This window comes from Blennius ocellaris (genome assembly GCF_963422515.1).
Source record: "Blennius ocellaris genome assembly, chromosome: 22".
In the NCBI taxonomy this organism is placed as follows: Eukaryota; Metazoa; Chordata; class Actinopteri; order Blenniiformes; family Blenniidae; genus Blennius; species Blennius ocellaris.
In genome coordinates, this window is record NC_137671.1 from 3,806,745 (window position 1) to 3,827,019 (window position 20,275).

A 20,275-nucleotide genomic window follows, 5' to 3' on the forward strand; every position below is an offset into this window, starting at 1 on the left:
TAAAAACAGACGTATTTGCCATGAAGCTGGGCCTCCACACTGCACATGCAAAATCCTTGAATGAAGGAATGCTTGTGCTGCACTCTCGTGGTGGGCATATGTAACTCCACAGTGTGCAAGTCGTTAAAGGTGCAGGAGCTCCACTAAATCCTCCAGGGTCGACTGACAATGCACTTAAACAGAGGGAGAGCGTTTTCAGAAAGTTGCATTTTCTCCTGTGTGCATGAAGATGTACGGAGCCCCTCTGGTGACATTGGTGAAAAAAAAATATGATTGCTTAATAACGCGTGGCCACGCGTTATTAAGCAATAATATTTTTTTTCACCAATGTCACCAGAGGGGCCCCGTAAAGATGGACTCAGCATTAAAAAAAAAAAAAAAAAAATGCATTATGCTCGTTTTCACAGAGATGGCGTCAGGGCAACGTCAGAAAGTTGTGTTTTGCCCCATTTCCATGGCGATGGAGTCGCAGCATTTTTAGAAGGTTGTGCCTCCCTCCTCTCCCCCGTTTCCATGGAGATAGTTTGAGAGCATTTTCACAAAAGTTGCATTTCCCCACATTTGCACGTGTGTTTTCCAAAGATTCCACCTTTGGAGGCGTTTCCAAAAAGGTTGCGTTTCAATGGCTGCGAGCGCCGTTGTCGTATAAACGGACAATCAAAACAAAACAGACATTTTCTCTGTTCATTTGAAGACATCGCTGTGTGAACTCGAACTGGAGTCGTTGCGGGGACTCATGATAAGCATGGGAGGGGGGGATATCTCGGCGAGATAGAGAGCAATGAAAAGACACGGCCGCAGATTCCAGATAAGGCTTTGCGATTGTGTCTGCACAAGGAGAACACACTGAATCATTGATGTGGTGTGGCTTGTTCTCAAAGTCGCGGGTTGACGGAACGGGCAACGAGTTTGGGGCAAAAAAAAAAAAGGAACGTGATGAGCGGGATGGACTGGAGGGGCAGTGGTGGTCTTAGAGGGTCAAGAAGCAAAGGTTGCATTGGGAGGTTTACACGTTTGAATATCTGATTAATCAGTATGTAGTAAAAAATTATCATAATAATACTAGAAAGCTCTCGAAAACTTGAGTGTTTTATGTAAAACTCACGACAATCAAGTGGAGTACTCGTACAGTATGCATGTGCATCAGGTTCACTTTCAACCTTTATCCTCAAGTAATTGTTGCTGTTATCACCCGGTCAGAAGTTGCTGATACCTGCAGGGGAAGCTCTCAGCTGACCCTCCAACCCGCCATGTGCTTATATAATCGCGTGTAGGGGAAGTGCCTGGGCACCTGCCAGAGGTGTGTGTACCTTTACCTGGCCTTCCGTCAGCTCCTCCGACGGCTCAACACCGCCCAAAGTCTGCCGCTCCTGCTGCTGGGACACAAACACAGGCAGAGCTCAGAACACACACACACTCTCTCACACACACACACACTCTCTCACACACGCGCTCCGCCGGCAACACGGAGACAGAAGGAGAACCGGCGGAGAGACGGAGAGATAGCTGAGAGAGGAGGGGGAACGCAGACTGCCATGGACTGCTGTAACAGGAGGTGCGGGCTGATCGCCGGAGCCGTGTTCGGGGCGTTGGTGGCCATCCTGGGAGGCGCCCTCATCCCCATCGGGAACAGCATCATTCAGGGGACAGTGGAGGAGGTACAACGCTCCCTTTCACCCCCAGATTAGAGGACAGAGATGCTTGAACAGTGTGTGTGTGTGTGTGTGTGTGTGTGCGTGTGTGCCATACGCAGGGATCAAGGTGAACGAGGAGAAAGCTTTTTTGGGTTTTTTTTGGAAAGCTGCTTTTAAATGGCAAACAAGGAGCCGTGCAGAAAGTGTGCTTTTCTGAAGACATCTGTACTTGAGAAATCTTCACCGATTAATATCCAATTTTCCTTTCAGATGACATTTTTATTTTTTTTATTTTTCTCCAATGTTGTCAGTGGAGCTGCCGGCCTGCTGGCAGTCTTGAAGGCGAGTTAAAAATAGACCGTGCCTCTGTCTTGTGGGGTTTAGGAAGCCGTGATCGAGCCCGGAACCACGGCTCATGACAACTGGGTGGCTGCAGGGGCAGAGGTGTACAGGCAGTTCTGGTTTTTCGACGTGAAAAACCCCATCGAGGTTGTGGAGCACGGAGCCACACCGGTGGTGATGGAAAAAGGACCGTACACGTACAGGTGAGAGCGGCTCGTTACCTCCACCTATGGGCGGCATGACATTTTGGGGGAAAACACACTTATGTGGACGATGTGAATGTCTATTTTGAGATTTGTTCCTTCTGTGGACAGTGCTCTCTCTCTCTCTCTCTCTCTCTCTCTCTCTCTCTCTCTCTCTCTCTCGACACAGCTTCTTGACTTTGTTTTTTTTTTGTTTTTTTGTCATTTGTTTCTACTTTTTTTTTTGCACCTCTGAGTTTTTCTAAAGATTCAGGAGTCAAATCATTAGAATTTTTCAAATTTGCTCGAATGTTTTGAATTTGCAGAAAGTGCAGCACCCGGAAAGAGAAAGTATCACAGTCCAGTCAGTCTTTCGCAATGCGTCTGAGTCATGTCGCAATATTGATCAGTAATTTATTGTGTCGCACTTCTTCACATTTGAAAATTTCATTCCACTGTTTCTCAAGTCTCTTTTATTTTTTTTTTCGGGACATTTTTCAAATTTTCATTTGGACTCTTTGCCGTCTTCAGGACACGGTATCTCGCCAGATCGGACATCGTATTTAACCCCAATATGACCGCGTCCTTCGAGCTGCCCAGCGGCGCCATCTTCGAACCGTCCATGTCAGTGGGACCAGAGGAGGACCGTGTCACCGCCCTCAACCTGGCAGTGGCTGTGAGTACCCGGCATCCAAGGCCGAGGACTTCACTCGTAGCATTTTACTCGGTTCCCGTTTGTGAGCGATGCAAGCAAAGCCAAAGCAAACTGTGCAGGCCAGGGTGGGCCGCTTTGGTCCGCAATCAGTCGGTTTAGTCAACCTTTGTGAAATCTCCCCGTCTGTGTTTGGGAAATATCGCCAAAGAGCTGTTCTACGTCCTCCTTGGGTATTTGTTTCGACTTGAAATCACTCCAGAGAGCCATGATTAAAGAGCCATGACATCGTGAATATCAACATCAATATCCTCTTTGGGTTCAATCATGAGTAACCTATTAACATAGAAGGATTTACTCAAACTCAAAGGACAAGAAAAGGGTTTAAAAAAAAAAAGATGAGAAAAAACAAACATTTCAAGAAAGAGCTAAAAAAAAAAAAAAGGCCAAAATATTTCCAAAAAAGTTAAAATGACCAAAAAAATAAAGCTAAATAAAGATTATTTGATAAAATGACTGCTGTTATAAATTGTACTTCGTGAGTGTCATAAATGCCAAAATAGAAAAAACTTGCAAAGGAAAATAAAAGCTTAAATTGTGTGACATTTCTAGAAAGAAAATAAAATCAATAATGGTAAAACAACTAACGCAACTAAATCCACAGATTATGGCTAAAAAACACAGAAATGCATTAAAATGTTCACCAATTTGAACAAAATGTGAATTTCTTTCTTTCTTTCTTTCTTTCTTTTTTTTTGACAATCAATGGAAGACTATAAATGGCTAAAACTGCAAAATGGAATGGTTAGAACAGCTAACAAACTCAATCGCGCCAACCCATAGTCTGGCAGACTATCAACATCGCTTTCAGCATTTCTGCCATTTTTGTGTAAATGGACATCATCTTCAGAACGCTGTGGTGTAATGGTCATATTTTCCTTAAACGAAAATGCAAAAAGAAGGCGTTTTTGCTTGAAATGTTGGGGTGTAAACGAGGCCTCAGTTGCTAATTTTTACAAAGGGAAAAAATGAAACAAGCTAATATAGCTTAATCTCTTTTCTTTTGTAGATAAAACAAAGCAAAAAAATGAAATAAAAATAAAAGAATCTTAAAAAAATAAAACTGCAAAATGAGCAGCGAAAAATTCATGAATATTCTTTTTATGTAAATAAATAAAACAATGTGAAGAACTACATGTTCTATGTTGTCTTGAAGTTGAATATTTAATATTGAATATTTGCAAACCTCTGGTCTCATCTTGGCTCAGCTCGAGTTTTGGATCATCAACAAACCGAGGAACATGTTTAATATTGTTGCCATGACGATTGCATGCCACATCACGCCGGTTCCTTTGATCAGGAGTTAGCATGTATCCTTTAGTATTAAAAGCATTTTCGCACAGTTGCTGCGCTTGCATGTTTGCTGCGCGGTGAAAGTGAGAGCATCTTGAAGTTGTGAATGTGTTTGATTGTCCTTCATGTTCCAGGGAGCGTATTCAATGGTGGGCCCAGCTTTTCACTTCGCCCTCGAAATAATGATGAAACGGAGCAAGTCGTCCCTGTTCCAACGCCGCACGGTCAAAGAAATGCTGTGGGGCTACCTTGACCCCATGCTGAATGGCACTGTGGGACTTTTTCCAAATGTAAGAAAGCCTGCGCGCAATCCCAACGGCTCAGTCTGTCGTCGGGAGTGAAATGCGCCCCGATTTCATCAAACGTGTCCCTTCCAGTACAACAGCACCCCCGACGGCCCCTACAACGTCTACACCGGGAAGGACGACATCTCTAAAGTGGGAATAATTGACAACTGGAGGGGAGAGAGGTGAGTCCAGCGATCAGACGACTGCTGCATTGGAAAAAAAAAAAAAAACAAAACCCAAAAAACAAACAAGCTTCCAAAGGTGTGATTTTCAGGCGTGAGAATCCTGTTTTCTTTCCAAACTGTGAGATTTCAAAACAAAATGAGACGAATCAGGTTGTACAGACAATTTTAATGCGTTTGATTTTGCTCCAACAGCAAGTTGAGTTTTTGGAACGACACGTACTGCGACATGCTCAACGGCACAGGTACAGCGGCCTCACCGACACACACCAGGTGCAAAATGTTTTGTTGTCGTGAACCGTTGGATCAAACCATTTATGTTTACCGTCTTTCCCTCAGACGCCTCCTTCTTTCCTCCGTTCTTGGACAAGAGCAAACCCCTTTATTTCTTCTCCTCAGACATCTGCAGGTACAGAAGTTCATCTCACCTAGCAAAATATCACGTCTGGTTTCGGATCGATACGAATGCCAACATATTGATATCAACATATTGATGTATAGAGATCCGTTGTGAAACAAACAAACCGTTTGTCTTTGCTTTATTTAGTAAGAGAAGCACTTCAAAGCTAAAAATGGTTTAACAATGAAATTCGACTTATTTTTCTTTGTGTATTTAGAGTTTTTCAGGTTTTTGAGAAACGATCGAGATCAAAACTGTTAATTCATGGATTGTAATACGGTCATTTTATCCACCTTGTGGAGATGAAATTAGGGTTAAAAAAAAACAAAGTGGAATTTTTGCTCATTTTTCACTGGATAAAAAAATGTTAAGAGACATTTTATCAAAGTTTGGAGCCATTTTAGTCATGTTAGCATTCAAGTTTTTTTTTTCCCCTTTCTAGCTTTATTTGAGTCTATTTACTTTTAGCCGTCTTGCTTTTTTTTAGTCATTTTGGGACCATTTTATCCCGGTTACACCTTTTGTTGGTTTAAGCTGATTTCGGTGTCAAAGTTTTAGTATTTTCAGTTCCTCTGAATGGTTTCGTCATTCCAGTGAAACGTTTTATTCGCCACTTTCCATCCTGGCACACGTCAGGCGGGTGACGAGCTGGCATGCGAGTCCGATTTTAGAGGACGCTCTTTGACTCGAGGGTCACATTTTATCCTCGTGAACTGTGAGATAAGAGTTCGGACGGGACGAGCCACGGGTCGCACACCTCTTCTGTGGAGTGGGTGGATTGAAGTCAACGTTCGCTCAACCTCGCTCTGCTTCGCCTTCAGGTCGGTGTCGGCCAGCTACGACTTCAGTTACGATCTGAAAGGCATCGAGGTTTACCGCTACGGCCTCCTCCCTTCCACCATGGCTTCCCCCGTGGACAACCCAGACAACCACTGCTTCTGCAGAGACCCGGTGACCACCAAGAACTGCACCCTGGCCGGAGTGCTGGACCTCACCGCCTGTCAAGACGGTCAGTCAGAGCTTTGTTTTTGATCCTGACTCAAGTGGAAGTCGCGGCCCACAGTTCTGCTGCTTTGTCATTCTGATGAGCTGCCTGGCATTTTGACGTGCTGTTCTCCGCTCTCGCCATCTGGACAGGAAAAACCATCTACATATCCCTGCCCCATTTCCTTCACGGCAGTCAGTCCCTGCGAGACGCCGTCTTGGGCCTCAACCCCATCCAGGAGCACCATGACACCTACATGGACGTAGAGCCTGTACGATCCATCGCGTCGAGAGAAGTGGTTTTTGCTTTTTCAAGGCAGAAACGCTGAAAAAGGTAGTAATCTGGTCTCCTTACGTTTTCTCACTCAGAACACCGGCTTCACCCTGAGGTTCGCCAAGAGGATTCAAGTGAATATGATGTATGGACCCTCGGCTATCGTCACGTAAGTCGTCGTTTTGCTTCCGAGTTTCATTTTGTGCAACGCTACATGTTTTTTTTTCCATCTTTGCTTCTCACATGAAAGACACATTCTGTCACAATTCCCAAAGAGTCAAACAATTCGAAGAAGCCAAGTTTTGAGGCAGAACCGTTCACTGAACGTCAAGTAACAGACTCTCCCCCTGCAGGGCGCTGAAGAAAGTCAAAGATTACACCATATTCCCGATTGTTTGGATGAATGAGGTAAGAAAACAAATCTTGAAAGTCTGTCAGCTCCAGACGCATTTAAATCAGATGCAGCCATCGGAGGCTATATTCACTCTGCACTGTCTTAATGTGATGACGGAATTCGATTTTTTTTGGAGTCGCAGGTCTGCAACATGCAGCTCTGCAGCTCCCTGAGCATTTCAGCAAAATGATGTGACCCAACATTGATGTTGATTTTATTTGCACATCAGATTCATTCTTAAAAAAGTCTCTTGTTTCATGACAATAAGGAACAAAACATTTTGAACAGAAAAAAAATTGTAAAAAAATAAACTAATGGCTCGAACAGAAACATCTAAAATTGATTTAAAGGAATTAATAGCGAGCTGAACATACTAAAGTAATGACTCAACATAACAAAAACATTCATAATCAACTGCAAGTAAACAGAAAAACAGTGAGATAAGAAGAGAGGGAAAAAAAAAGTCAGAAAGAAGCCATATTGGTCAAATAAACAAAAAAAATACCACCTTAAAACCACATGAGGGCTGAATCAGATAAAATGGCCCCATCAGTCATTGCTCGAATGGCTAAAAGGGCGAGAACTGCAAAAGAAAAAGTTTAACACGCTAAAGACAACCGAAACAGGTAAAATAGTGACGCCGTGAAGTAAATGAAGTGTCAAAATAGCTAAAATTAGCTACAATAAGTCAAATGGCTAATATCAGATAATAAATGTAAATCACTTAAAACAGTGGTAAAATGACTACAGTTGCTAAAAACAGCTGAAATGGCTCAAACTTCTTAAAATGAAGAAAATCGTCAAACTAATCAGTTGGAATGCGAAATCATAAAATATTGATCCGTTAAGAGGATCGCATATGAAAGTTGACTATGCCAGATTTAAAACCAGACGAAGCGCTACGGGGAAGAACATCATCCTGCCGAGTAATTAACGGACAAACCAACCAATCAACGGCAATGGAAACAAAAGCAAGCAAACCTGATTTCTAAAACAATCCCATATGAGCCAATCCCAAAAAAAAGGTGGTCCTTTTGAGTTTGTGCTGCAGTGTTAGCGTAGCCTCGTGCTTACCGTCTCTCCTGTGGAACCAGACGGCCACGCTGGACGACCAAACGGCCAACATAATCAAGGAGGAGCTCGTGTCCCGCATCCACATGTTGGAGCTGGCACAGCAGGTGCTGATGGGAGTGGGCGCCGCCATCTTCGTCCTGTGCCTCATCTCGTATTGCGTGGTGAGGCGTGGTGGGGCCGAGCAGCAACAGACGAAGTTCGCGTGAACGCATCGCCACAAGCACAACGCCGTTAAAAGCTGCCACTGGAAAGCCAACCCTTTTTGATATAGACTTGCACTTTTCTTTTCTTTTGGATGGTGTTATTCCAGTGTTATTTATAATCTATTTGACTCCGAGGGAGGAATACTGTGATTTTGTAAACGCTCAAGAATTCCTTTGCCAAGCGTTATTTTAATTGCAAAACACTGTAACGTGAACTCAATCAGGGATTTCTAAGGAGAGTGGGTCGCGACTTCTCTTGGCTGTTGAGTAAAATCCTCCCGACTCCGGCAGGAGTGTCCCTGCGAAAGAAATGTACATGAAGCCAATACCGCACAAATGTCTGTATACCCTGCTGAACTGTTGTGTTCCAAATGAATAAAAGCTGAAAAAGTGAGTTTTCCAGTGCGTGTCCTCTACTTGCATTGTTGAAAACTGCTCCGTCCTTTGATTTGATGTTGCAACTCGGGGAGAACAAATAGATTCATTGTGCTTTCCTCTTTATCTCAAGTGGCCTATGAATAAAAAAAAAAAAAAAAAAAGAGCAAACCCAAACTGGAAGATGAATAAACCGTGGTTATGAATGGCTTGTTTGGTAAAACAGCAGTATTCTTAGGTTTTAAATTCACAGAGTGGCTTTCATTCTGCTGCACATACACTCATAACAATAACACAATAAAATAATATATGACCACATTCACATATTGAAAAAAACTTTTCTTCATTTAAGTTTGGGTTAAAAAAAAAAAAATTGTATTTTCGGTGGATCTTATTTTCTGGCTTAAAAACATTTACAAAGGTAAAATAGCTTGAATGGCATAAAGCGAATAAAGTACGCTTAAAAAGGGAAACTAGCTAAAATGGTTAAAACAACGAAACCAAGTGAACTGGGCAGAATGGTCAAAATAGCTAACAAAAATAAAAGATAGCTAAAAAAAAATACAATAGTGAGAATTGCTCAAATGGGCGAAAATGGCAAAAAAGGTCAAATGGCTACAGCTGGTGACTTGATAAAAAAATTAAAGATATATGTACATAGCTTCTGTACATGACTGTAAAACCATTAAAAGATGAGTTTAGGTTTTGTAAAAAAAAAAAAAAAAAAAAAAGAGTATTTAACACAATTGCATACATTCGATTTCATTAATAGTTTGTTCCAGGCTTCTCGTGGAAAAATTCCCCAAAATTCAAAAAATGAGTCTAAATGAAAGGTACCATGCCTCTGCTTGAAAAACATTTGAGTGAGCTGACCAACTCAAATGTTTTATTCTAATACTTCCGACATTTATCCGAGATCATTCCAATTAAGCACAAAAATCCACATTTTGACACGACTGGATTAAGAATGAAGTCTTACAATAAACTCATCTTTTTCTATAAACGGGAAAACGCATGTGAACATATTTATTCAGGCTATCATCACATTAATAAATAGAAATACATAGATTTCGAAACGCTAAGTTTACACTGATGTTACTGGTAACAGTTTTATTAAATGTTGGACAGAGAACCGTACGGGGGGGGACAAACAGTCTTTTTCTCAGAATGAAAATAATACTGCATACCTCTGCAATTTGCAGATACAGTCACAGTTAGTGGGTGAAATGTGGTGAAATTATGTACAGTATGACACTTTCAACAAAAACCGGGCGCAACATTAAATTAAAAAGCATGAGAAAATACTTTGTACACGAGGAACCATAAACTATCTACATTAGCTACGTTTGAAAAAAAAAAAAAATCCTATTCACATATGTCAACTCGTCTAAACCACAGATTACTTCACTACATGACAATAACTACATTTAAACTGAAATTATGTACATAAGTTTGGAAAATGCTGAATTCTCTTGTCCTGTTCCAGCACCTCATATGATTCTGAGCGAAGATGTGCGTATCAACGCGCTTTGCTGCTAAAATCTAACCCCGAGAAACTCCGTTTTATTTTTTTTACACAAACGATGGAATTCTACAGGCATGCATGCTGGGAACAAGCTGAGATATGCAGCTGAGGCACATGCTCTTCCACTATGTACATCAAACGGGAAAAAAAAAAAAAAAACGTGTGAAAAGTTTGCAGCAGCGCACATGGAATTCATATTCTGCTCAGTAACTTAAGCTCTTTCAATTTCAACAATCTTTTTTTTTTTTTTAATTCGGAACACATCTGCGCTATTGTACATAGCATGCTACGCTACGATTCCCCGACATGTTGCGTTTTACGATAATGATACCAGTCATGATAAAGGCAAACACTTACGCAGATGATACTGATGTATTTGTTGACTTCGAATTCTTCCTTATAGGAAATAACAAAAGCCGTCAATCAACGAAAATTTTCTCCAAGTTGAACACTATTGCTTTAAGGATAATTTATCGTAGTTCAGCATGTCATTTGCGATGATCATATTGCGTTGATATCGCGATAAAAACATTTACGATGAAATTTGACACCCGAGAGTAGATACACTTTGGCGAGTATTTCAACTAATACACTCCTCCCGGTTAGTCACAAAATCACACAAAAAAAACCCCATTGCCAATATTGATTATTAATAACAGCCCAAATTATGTTATACCTGGTCTCCACGATGGGTCGGAACACATTAAAAAAGGGATTAAAATAGAAATATTGCTTATCGGAACTCAAGATTCACACTCAATGGGAAAAGATAAAACTGTTATTTAGAAGGAATCCAATTAACACCGTCGACATAAGTGTTTATGGAATCGTATCGTCGCAGCAATACCCAACAACATTATTGTTTATCGCGCCGCCCGAAACTAAAGTCCGACGAGAAAGTGAGAGCGCTGCGTCGCACACTGTTGTTCTGACAAATGTCAGCCGAGGACAGCTCAACAATTGCACCCACTTCCGTTTGTTTTGTGACTGCAAATGAATGACTCGTATGTGTGTGTGTGTGTGTGTGTGTGTACGTCACAGCCATCTGTGCAACACAGTACTTCATGCTAAAAAAAAAAACAAGGATTTTGCCGACGAAGCTCCTCACACCCACCTCCTGGGTTTACTGTCCGTCCACGGTGCAGCTCTGCAGTCCAGATGAGACTTTAGCGGAGCAGGAAACAAGGATCGGCTTGATTCTGAATCAGGAGGAAGGTGTAAGGGTTTTTTTTTTTTTTTTTTTCTTTCTAATTCTTATTATTTATTCAGTTCGACCTCCGGCTCGCGGCGTCAGTCCTCGGGGGAGTGGTTCCGCCGATTGCGGCTCTTCCTCCGGTCCAGGAGGGGCTTGAGTTTGGCCAGATCCCCCCTCAGAGGTCCGGGCGGCGGCGGCTGCTGCTGCTGCTTCTGCTGCTGCTGCTTCTGCCTCTGCTGGAGGCTCTGCAGCTCCTTCCTCTCCTTGCAGTACTGCTGCACAGCCAGCGTCTCTGCGGGGCTGAAGGCGGCCAGCAGGGCTTTGGGATGCAGGGAGCTGGCCCACGCCCAAGGCGACTGCTGCTTGTCCGTCAGCACGCTCACCATGGCCTCGCTCAGCACGCGCAGCCGGATCTTGGCGACGGTGCGCTTGAAGCCGTTCTCCGTGGTCAGGCAGTAGTACAGGCCCTGGTCGGACGGCTGGGCGCTGCGGACGAGGAGGCCGTGCTCGGTGGAGACGACGCGCTCGCTCAGTTTGACCTGCAGTAGACCAAAATCACAGCACCCTGCTTCATGGAAAGTGGCAAAAACGTTGACATTTCTTTGCCCCGTCTCCTGAGGAACAAGTGCCTCGTATTCTCAATAACTGCCCACGTTCACTTCGCTGACGGAAAACGATGACACCATATGTCATGAGAGACTATAGGTGGACTACATCATTTAGATTTGGATCTGATTTCAGGCCTTACAATCTCTGAACACTCAGTTAAAACATAAATGCATCATTACGGCTTTTATTTGTCAAACACGCTGTAAGAATTGTGCAATTTATACATATAAACAACGATAGAGCAGCCTCGTCTTTATAATAAATCCAAATAAATGCAGCCTACTTATTCTTTATTGACTGCTGAAATATGAGCCGGGTGTCGGTTTGGAGAAGACTGCAGTGATTGCGCGTCGTAAAAAACTAGTGATATATTTCAGGGGCCGGCTTCTTCCCCCCCCCCCGTCGAAACGGTGATTAAATGGCCATTACTGTGACACCGCTGGGCCGAGAGGAGGAAGAAATCCATAAAAGACATGTCTCTATGAAGCGGCTGCTCTCCTGCAAGTCTTTATTAAAGCTTTTTTTTTTTATTGCGCAACACTGCAGAGTGTAAAAATGACCCCCAAAGAAGTGTCTCATTCTAATCTCGTCGCTGTTTTCGTGAGCGTAGCCGACATAGCAAAACACCTGGGGCCCATTCAGAAAAGAACGTTGTGGACAGTACGGGTAGTACCCAACCGTTACTAGCAAGCAGCTCATCGGCTGTATAAACGCGATGAACCGTGCCGTGTGGACGTTGGTGTATTAGCGTGTCGCGTCACGCAGCGGGGACGTTGACCTCGGACGTCTTCTCCAAGTCAAAACGAACCTCTTTCCTCCTGTCGTTGTCCCTCTGAATCAGCCAGCGAATGGACGCCTGAGGAGACTTGGGAAGGCACTCCAGGAAAGTGGTGTTGTTTTTCACGCCGTACTGCGTCATCTCCACTGCGTTTCTGTAAGCTAGCACACACACACACACACACACACAAAGAGTCAAGGAGGATGCATCAGACGTCAGTCACTGTCAGACACAAAGCCCACAGATGGAGTCGGATCTGCGGGAGTGAAAATGTTGACATGGAGCTCAGTCTGACACCTGCAGCACAACCGAAGGGGAAAAAAAAAAAAAAAAGCCGCTCTTACAAACGCGGCGATCCTCCTCGCTTCGGTTCCTCCTCGAACACTCGTGTCATTTCTGTTGCGTTCACGTTTCCTCGCTCGGCTGGAGGCACGACGGCTGTGACTAATTACTGGCGTTGGTCTCATGGCTGTTCTTCCACTCTCACGTTCATTCTTCCAAAATGTAAACCAACGATGAATTCTCCTCGCTCATTAAGGTCCGCGGGATGTGTTTTCATGAAGGATGTCATGCCGTTAGAAATAATCTCATAGTAACATCTGTTGGATCCGATCTCAGCCAGTCAATCTCTTTCAGGAACATTTTCGTGCACAGCTTTACGATACAAATCTGAACTTTTTTCAAAACTTATTTTCTATGTCTTAATGAAATTATAATTATTATTAAAGTTTCCTTTTTTTGCATGATGACTTGGGTTGTCCCTGTACAAAATGCTTTAAAAAAACATAAGAAATTAAAGTGTGACAACTCTGTGTTATTATTAATATTATTAATAATAATAATAATGACATAATGTGGCACTAAAAACCCTAATAAAACATTTAATAATAGTATTTTATGTAATTTCACTCACATGAAACAATAACTATTAAACTATATAATTCTTCTATCTGCTACGTTTGAAAAAAAACATGATTTCGTTGCAGTTTTAACTCCTGCTGACAAAATAAACAATGGATGATCATGTTCACACACTATGTTCAGCCATGTTGAGTGAAGTTCTGCAAGCTTTTAACTCACCATGGCCGAGCATCTTTCACATGACTTAAAATGTGTTCTATACAAATCTCTTTTGTTAATTACCTTTTAGATTGAATCCCCGGCATTGAGTGAGCGGATTTCCATGGATTATATCCTGCCGCCTGCTTCTCCTTTAAAGAAAAAAAAAAGAAATGGAAAAAAGGGATAAGTGTGAAATGCAAAATGAAATACACAACCACAGACGGCCAAAACAAACGGAGGAAAAGTCTCGCTGTGTTGTTCCTGGGACCGAACTAGAACTTGACCCACGCCTTAATGAAATGTCAAGAGACGTGCCGCTGGCCCTTTCAACAGGCCGCAGGAGGATCGGCGAGGTGTCGCTCGCAAAAATCCTCGTCTGCGTTACGTCTCGACGCGTAAACAACGACAGCTCAATTTGTGACAAGTGCGCCCTGAAGGACGCCGGTCATGTGACCTCTTCGCCCTCGCAAGTTGTTGAACAGCTCCATTTTCCGAGCGTCGCATTACAGTACATTGTTGTGCAAAAAGAGGTTGGAACATTGGTTGGGGCTGCCTGGTTTGGTTGCTGAGGGTTCGTACAGCCTTTTCAGACTTAAAGCACTTTGACTCAATGCACCACCCTGTGGTATACAATGGCATTGCAACACACACACACACACGCAACACTTTCGGCTAAAAACAAGGGGCCGCTGCGGGGCGTGGAGCATCATAGAAAAGCAGTTTTCTGAAAGATTTTTAATTTATATTTTGATGCTGAAATATTTTCTTCCATTTTTTATGACACTTGCATCTCGCTCGTTGGCTCCTGCTCCTCTGCCCAATGTTTTTAGACTGAAAACGCAGTTTTTCATGCAAAATGTTTTATTTATTTTGACTGAAAACGGACCTGACAATGCAGGTACAAACTGGTTTTGCAGCAACTCTTGTTTTTAGCTAAAAACAGGAGGTATCAAAAGTTGTAGGAGAGCTTCAGTGTTTATTTGTTTTCTTTCCTTTTATGCATCTATAGAGTTTCATAAATTCCTTGTCTTTGTATGTTTAAGTAATAGTACTTTTTATGTTCTTATTTGGGTTGCATTTTATTCTTACTCATTCTGTTTCTTTGGCTGCATGCCATGGTTTATGCTTTTATGGATGTAAAATGCTTTGGGTGACCACAGGCCATTGTAAACTGCCATAAACATAAACTATAATTGACTTGTGTTTGCCTTCATAACAATAAAACATTATATGATACTAGCCATACCGAATGAGAGTCTGAGTAATTTATATGAGAGAAAAGTGCCCAAAACAAACAAATATCTACTATATGTATTTTGAATACGCAGAACAACAAATGCCACTCTTTTTCTCAGTGCAACCTGAGAAAGTCAAGGTAAATACTGGGAAGTATTTAAGATATCATCATTTGGCTGGGTGTTTATACAACAGCGGGGAAAGTTGTGAGCGGCTGTCTCCATGAATGAAGACTTAATCAGCACCAGTCAGCTCTGATCAACACCCAGAAGACGTTCCCCGGAGCGCAAATTCACACACGACTCCTCATAAAAACCTTTTTGCGAGGCTGAAAGCTTCGATTACCTTTTGCCGGTGGGGTAGAAGCGGGAGCAGCTCAGGCCGTCCCAGGCGCAGTAGGGGTCCCTGGCCAGGCAGCAGTCGGCGCAGGCCGAGCCGTAAGCGTGACAGCGGTGCAGGGAGACCTGCGAGACCCCCAACTCGGAGCTGGCGTACAGCTGTTGCTGCAACGCAAACAGTTCAAATGTCAGCCGCCCTGTTTGTCTTAATAAGTGGTCGGCTGACAGGAAAATGAGGCGCGGGACCGAAGCAATTACGGCTTATTATTTCCGTCCCACTGGGAGGCGCATTGTGCACTGGAGAGTTCCGCGCCGTGCATTAGTGGAAACAGACAATGAATTCATTGAAAACATTATCGCAGGTCTTTGGAATGAAAATAAATAGAGGACGCTTACTTTTTTCGACGAGATCCTGAGATTTGTGATCGGAGCTTGGTTCTGAAACAGACGCAGAACAGATTCTTTAAAAAATGCTGGCATTTTTTGAGAAAATTCGCATTTATATTGGCGTAGCATCACTAAAATCTCAGTGATTGTCATAAATCTGCCGCAGAAGCTACGGAAAATTAATACTCATAATTTTTACTGTCATTTTTTTCTTTCCCGATATTTTAACATTGGTTCGGCACACAGTATGTGACTTCATTTTCTAGCTTGTGGTTAAAAGTTGAAATGTCTTCAAAGACAGACGACCGAGTCCTGCTGAATTGATTCGATTCCTTTGGAAGACATCCTGAGAATATCCCAAAGTTATTATGCGTCAAACTACCGCCGAAATATCTCAAGGTCAGGCCAAGTCTCTTCTCTGTTTACGAGACGTTTTGAGCAGAGTTGAAACAACATGTGGCGAGGTTCAATCGGGGACGACGTCCAGACGGTTGCATGTTTCCCGTCACTCTTCGCCGCCTCGCCCCGCAGAACGTCCACCTCCTGAGTGCCGCCCCTTGCTTTGGTCTGTCTGCCCCCCCCCCCCCGGCCTCTGAGTCGCAGCCCAGGGGCAACACTCCTCTCACCTCCCTTTGATATTAGGGAAGGAAAAGGATTAAAGCAAAGGAGAGGGGGAAAAAAAAAAGAAAAGAGAACCTTAAACACTTCCAGCTCCTCCAGGATCAAGTCTTCATGTAGGGACTGATTGGTCGGCAGAACGATCACCTTCTGTATCGTACCTTTGTCTGAGGGCAGAAAGCGGACACGTCAGGAGTCGTAACCACGCACAGATGAAACGGATACGGCACTTCGCGAGGAATCAGTGAGACCAGAGCGAAACTGCTGGTGGAAGAAAAACTGAGCCCTTGATCTGTTTTCATTCCCTGTTTGCTTCTGAATTTAGGAGGAAAACTCAGCAGTGGCAAGAAGGGAACTGGGGTGTTGAGGACTAAAAAAACGGGAAAAATGCAACACAATTACCACCATCGATATTTTACTTTAACCAAAAATCAAGCTTAACGATAGAAAATACAACTTTTTGGCTCTCTTGTATATATTTTTAATTGTTTTGTCTTATAAGTGTACCTGTCTTGTATTGTATTGTATTCTAGTAGACTGGTTTCGTCTCCATGGAAACGGGAGACATGCTACTCCATGGAAATGGGGGGGGGGGGATTGCAACTTTTTGAAAACACTCCGATTCCCCATGCTCGTACATGGAGAAAAACACAACTTTTCCGGAATGCTGCTATTGTGCATGTGCATCACGGCCACGATAAAATCTCCTTCTGCACAGGTAGATGCACAATAACAACGTTTGCCATGTCATGACTCCCAGTCCAGATTCTCCGAGGACTTTGTGGTTTTATAGTTGACAACCACCATAACACCAATCCAACTTTATTGTCAGTCCATACAAATGTCTGTGTCCTCCCATTGTTAATGTTTATAGCATATTCCTCTCGGTGTGCATGTAGTTTTATTGCAAAAACGTGGATAATATAATATTGTAATATTGTAGATTTCCCTGTTTCTGTGTTATGAATAGAAGGAAAGTCCTTGTAAAGAGCTACGACTGAAACGACAACATATGGTTGACACATTCCATTACCCCGCCAATTGGAAAGTGCCTCTACCGTTTCAAAAACGAAAAAAAAAAAAGTAACTCGTCCAGGAGGGAGAAGGCGTCGTATTAACAGCTCCTGGAAAAGCCCGATAAGCTCCGTCTCCCTCATCCGTGAGACAAAAGCACCTTTTCGGGAGCAGATGTGGCGAGGCTGTTGGCTTTCCTTCAAGAATCCCGGGGAAAAAAGGAGAGGCTGCTTGAAAAACACGAGCAGGTTCGTGAGAGTCCCGGAGTGGCTTTCTGAATATAAATGTGCACACATGGACAAACAGAATAGCAAGCATAATTCTGCCTGTAATCACACTCTATCCTGTTATGCTAACAACGGATTTACACCGGTATCTAATACAATACTCTGCCCCAATATAGAATGCATACAAGCGTGGAGCTCATGTTTATATTTAGATTTTGCCTTTGAAAATATGGTGTTGTGACAATTTTCTGATCTTTTGTACCCCTTTTAGCACTGATTTGCTACTATTCAAGGTGAAAATCAAAGGATTTCCAGCTGCCACCTGATTGTGACCTGATCAAAACTACACACACACACACACATATACACTCTGTACGATCCTCTCTGATATCTTATCTGATAACCAGCTGAAACAATCGGCTCCGAGTCACAAATGATTTACTTCTGAATCCCCTCGGTGATAAAACGGAGAGAAAAGGGCTGCGTTGGGCGGTTTTCCTTTTTTCGCCTTTCTTTTCAGCATGTCACCGTACCCCGGTCTGTTTTTAGCTTACCTGCCTGGTAACAAGGCTGCGCCGACTCACCATTGCTTATTCTAAAGTGTCGACGGCGGCATGCAGATGTTGCGGCTCGAGTTAGTGACGCTGCAGAAACGTGCGTCAGGGGTGGCGTTAGTCAGGCGGTTCCTTTGTGCCTTGGGAAATCGAATGAATGTGGTGAAATACTGACAATTCAACAAACTAAATGTGCATCAAATCGGGTAAAATTTGAGTTACTTCATTTTGCCGTGCCTTAATTAGTCATTGTGGGTGTTTTAATCAGACTCCTGCTCAAAGAAGAATAAAATAAAGCACATAAAGAGGCATTTTGGGCAAAATGTTCCCACATTTGCGTCTACAGTTTGTCGAAGACCTTTTATACAATTGATTCTACTGTTCTAACTGGCTTTTGTCCATTAAATGCACTTTTATGTTCTTCAGATTTTAATGTAATTATAGAGATCCCTTTGCTTTCGTGAAGCACTTTGAATTGCCTCGTGTACAAACTAGGCGATACAAATCAACTTGCCTTCTCCTCCAACTGACTTCATAAATGCTCTCCAGTAGAAAACCGGTACATAACCTCTACAATCATTATTTCCACAGAGAACGAGTTAAGAGCATTTTCTTGGTCGGCGTTTTCAAAAAGTTACAGTATCAGTGGCCCCGAGTGCCGTTGTTGTGTAAACATACAGTGCAACACGTTTTCTGTTTTCACGTAAACAAGGGTCTTATTCCAAAATAGATTGAATTCATTTTTTCCCTCAAAAGTTAATTTGATACATTTTTTAAAATATAAACCTTTTTGTGTTTTGAACATGCAAAAAAAAAAAAAAAAAAATCCTACAAAAGTTGCTTTGAAGAGTGGATATCAACATACAGTACAATCGAAGCATTTGTCATCAATTTGTTTCGGGAAAGAAATAAAAAAACTTCCAAAAACGGTTTGACTTTCCTGTCATTGTCACTTTAACCTGTTATTTTTGAAATCATGTAGAATTTCAGGACTTGATAAAGACCCTGATGTGGCTTCTTTTTTTTAATTTTTCTCCACACCAGCAGTTGGCAGACAGTAAGAATAAAAAGCGAGCGTCTTATTTGCGAGAAGCTGCGGGAGCCTGCGAGCGAGCGTACCTGTGCCGAGGAAGAGCACTTGGTAGTTTCCGTCGGCGGCCGCCACCTGGTCCACGGCCACCGACGTGTACTTGTAGTCGGCGTTGGTGCGGACCACCAGGGGTCTCCTGCCCACCGGGTAGATGGGGTTGAACATGACCGGGTGGTTACGGACAAAGGTCACCACGTCGTCTGGGAACTCCTTTGTGGTCTGAATGTCCGGCGTGAAGGCTCCACCGGGACACTGGAGAAACAAACCGCTCGGATTTATTGTTTTGTGCAGACCTTTTATTTTCTCTGTGTCATCTGTAAAGATTGAACACAGAATCATCTTGGGAAATACACTAATAGAATAGATCGTATAGGATTTCGTAGCTTAAAGCGTGTTACAACACACTACCATGGAGTCTCACAAGAATCAACACTGGAGCCTTTTTTTTATTTGTGGGAATTTATAATAGCCTTTCAAAATGGTGCAATTACCGCATACTAAAGACTTTTATTGTGGATATGCTATGAGGTACTGGAAGTCTTCATTCTTCCTGGACAATGATTTGCCAACATCTTTTACGATCCAGTCATATAAGAGTCTGTGCGTTCTCGTGGACCTTTATCTCATACAGATGACCGTTTGTGTCAAAGTAAATTGCAGTTCTGATTGTAAGGCATTGCGAAGATCATAAACTGGGTTCTGAATTCCAAAGAGTAATATTGTGTCTGTTTCCTGACGCAGCGAATTCACAGCAGGGGGCGTGGCCTATTTGTAAAAAGTGACAGGTTGGTAACGCCAGCTGATCTGGAGACATTTTCTCACTAAGATGAAAGAATCCAGTCGAAACATGTCAAAAAGACACATGTTGGAAAAAAAAGTCTACTTGCCTGAACAGAAAAAAAAGAGAATAATAGAACTAAGGGTACGAGGAGAGTTTTTTTGTAAAGTCATATGGTAAACAACCAAGTTTGAGGAATTATATGCTTTTAGATTAACCACATTTGGAAACTTGTAAATTGCATTGCGTTGTATGAAAATGTTTGCTGGAGAACTACATACTCAAAGAAAATGTTTTACGGGGAGTAATTTAATGCTAAAATATTTTTTTGGCCTCGAATTACATTAGAAAATCTAATCTTTTTTGGGGGAAATGCTTGGCGGAAATACAAGTTGTGTGAAATGCAATGTAAGAGCTAAAGGTTAAAGTAATGACTTAATGAAAAAAATGCTAAGATCTCCAGTTTTGTGGAAAATACACACGGAAAATAGCAGGGTTTTTTTGGAATAACATTCAAAACTGTTTGGA

General features: G+C 42.6%; 2 protein-coding genes across 2 annotated transcripts in view; one reads left to right on the plus strand and one right to left on the minus strand.

The window, feature by feature from the left end:
* Positions 1-1,535: 1,535 nt before the first annotated feature.
* Positions 1,536-8,175, plus strand: cd36 (CD36 molecule (CD36 blood group); the record flags this gene model as incomplete). The annotated part of the gene is made up of 12 exons (XM_080518047.1): positions 1,536-1,658; positions 2,019-2,179; positions 2,690-2,834; positions 4,298-4,453; positions 4,541-4,632; positions 4,828-4,877; positions 4,972-5,041; positions 5,854-6,041; positions 6,170-6,288; positions 6,386-6,459; positions 6,644-6,698; positions 7,779-8,175. The coding sequence occupies 12 exons, from the start codon at positions 1,536-1,538 to the stop codon at positions 7,962-7,964; spliced, it is 1,419 nt and encodes a 472-aa protein (XP_080374173.1). The 3' UTR covers positions 7,965-8,175.
* Positions 8,176-9,330: 1,155 nt separating this feature from the next.
* sema3c (sema domain, immunoglobulin domain (Ig), short basic domain, secreted, (semaphorin) 3C) overlaps positions 9,331-20,275 on the minus strand; it is a 48,807-nt gene continuing 37,862 nt past the window's right edge. Inside the window, exons 12-18 of the mRNA XM_080518129.1 lie at positions 18,999-19,221; positions 16,163-16,251; positions 15,476-15,517; positions 15,087-15,244; positions 13,587-13,654; positions 12,474-12,604; positions 9,331-11,595 (exon numbers count right to left, since the gene is read on the minus strand). Coding sequence (XP_080374255.1) covers positions 11,152-11,595; positions 12,474-12,604; positions 13,587-13,654; positions 15,087-15,244; positions 15,476-15,517; positions 16,163-16,251; positions 18,999-19,221 — 1,155 coding nt within the window. The 3' untranslated portion in view covers positions 9,331-11,151. The remainder of the gene's footprint in view (positions 11,596-12,473; positions 12,605-13,586; positions 13,655-15,086; positions 15,245-15,475; positions 15,518-16,162; positions 16,252-18,998; positions 19,222-20,275) is intronic.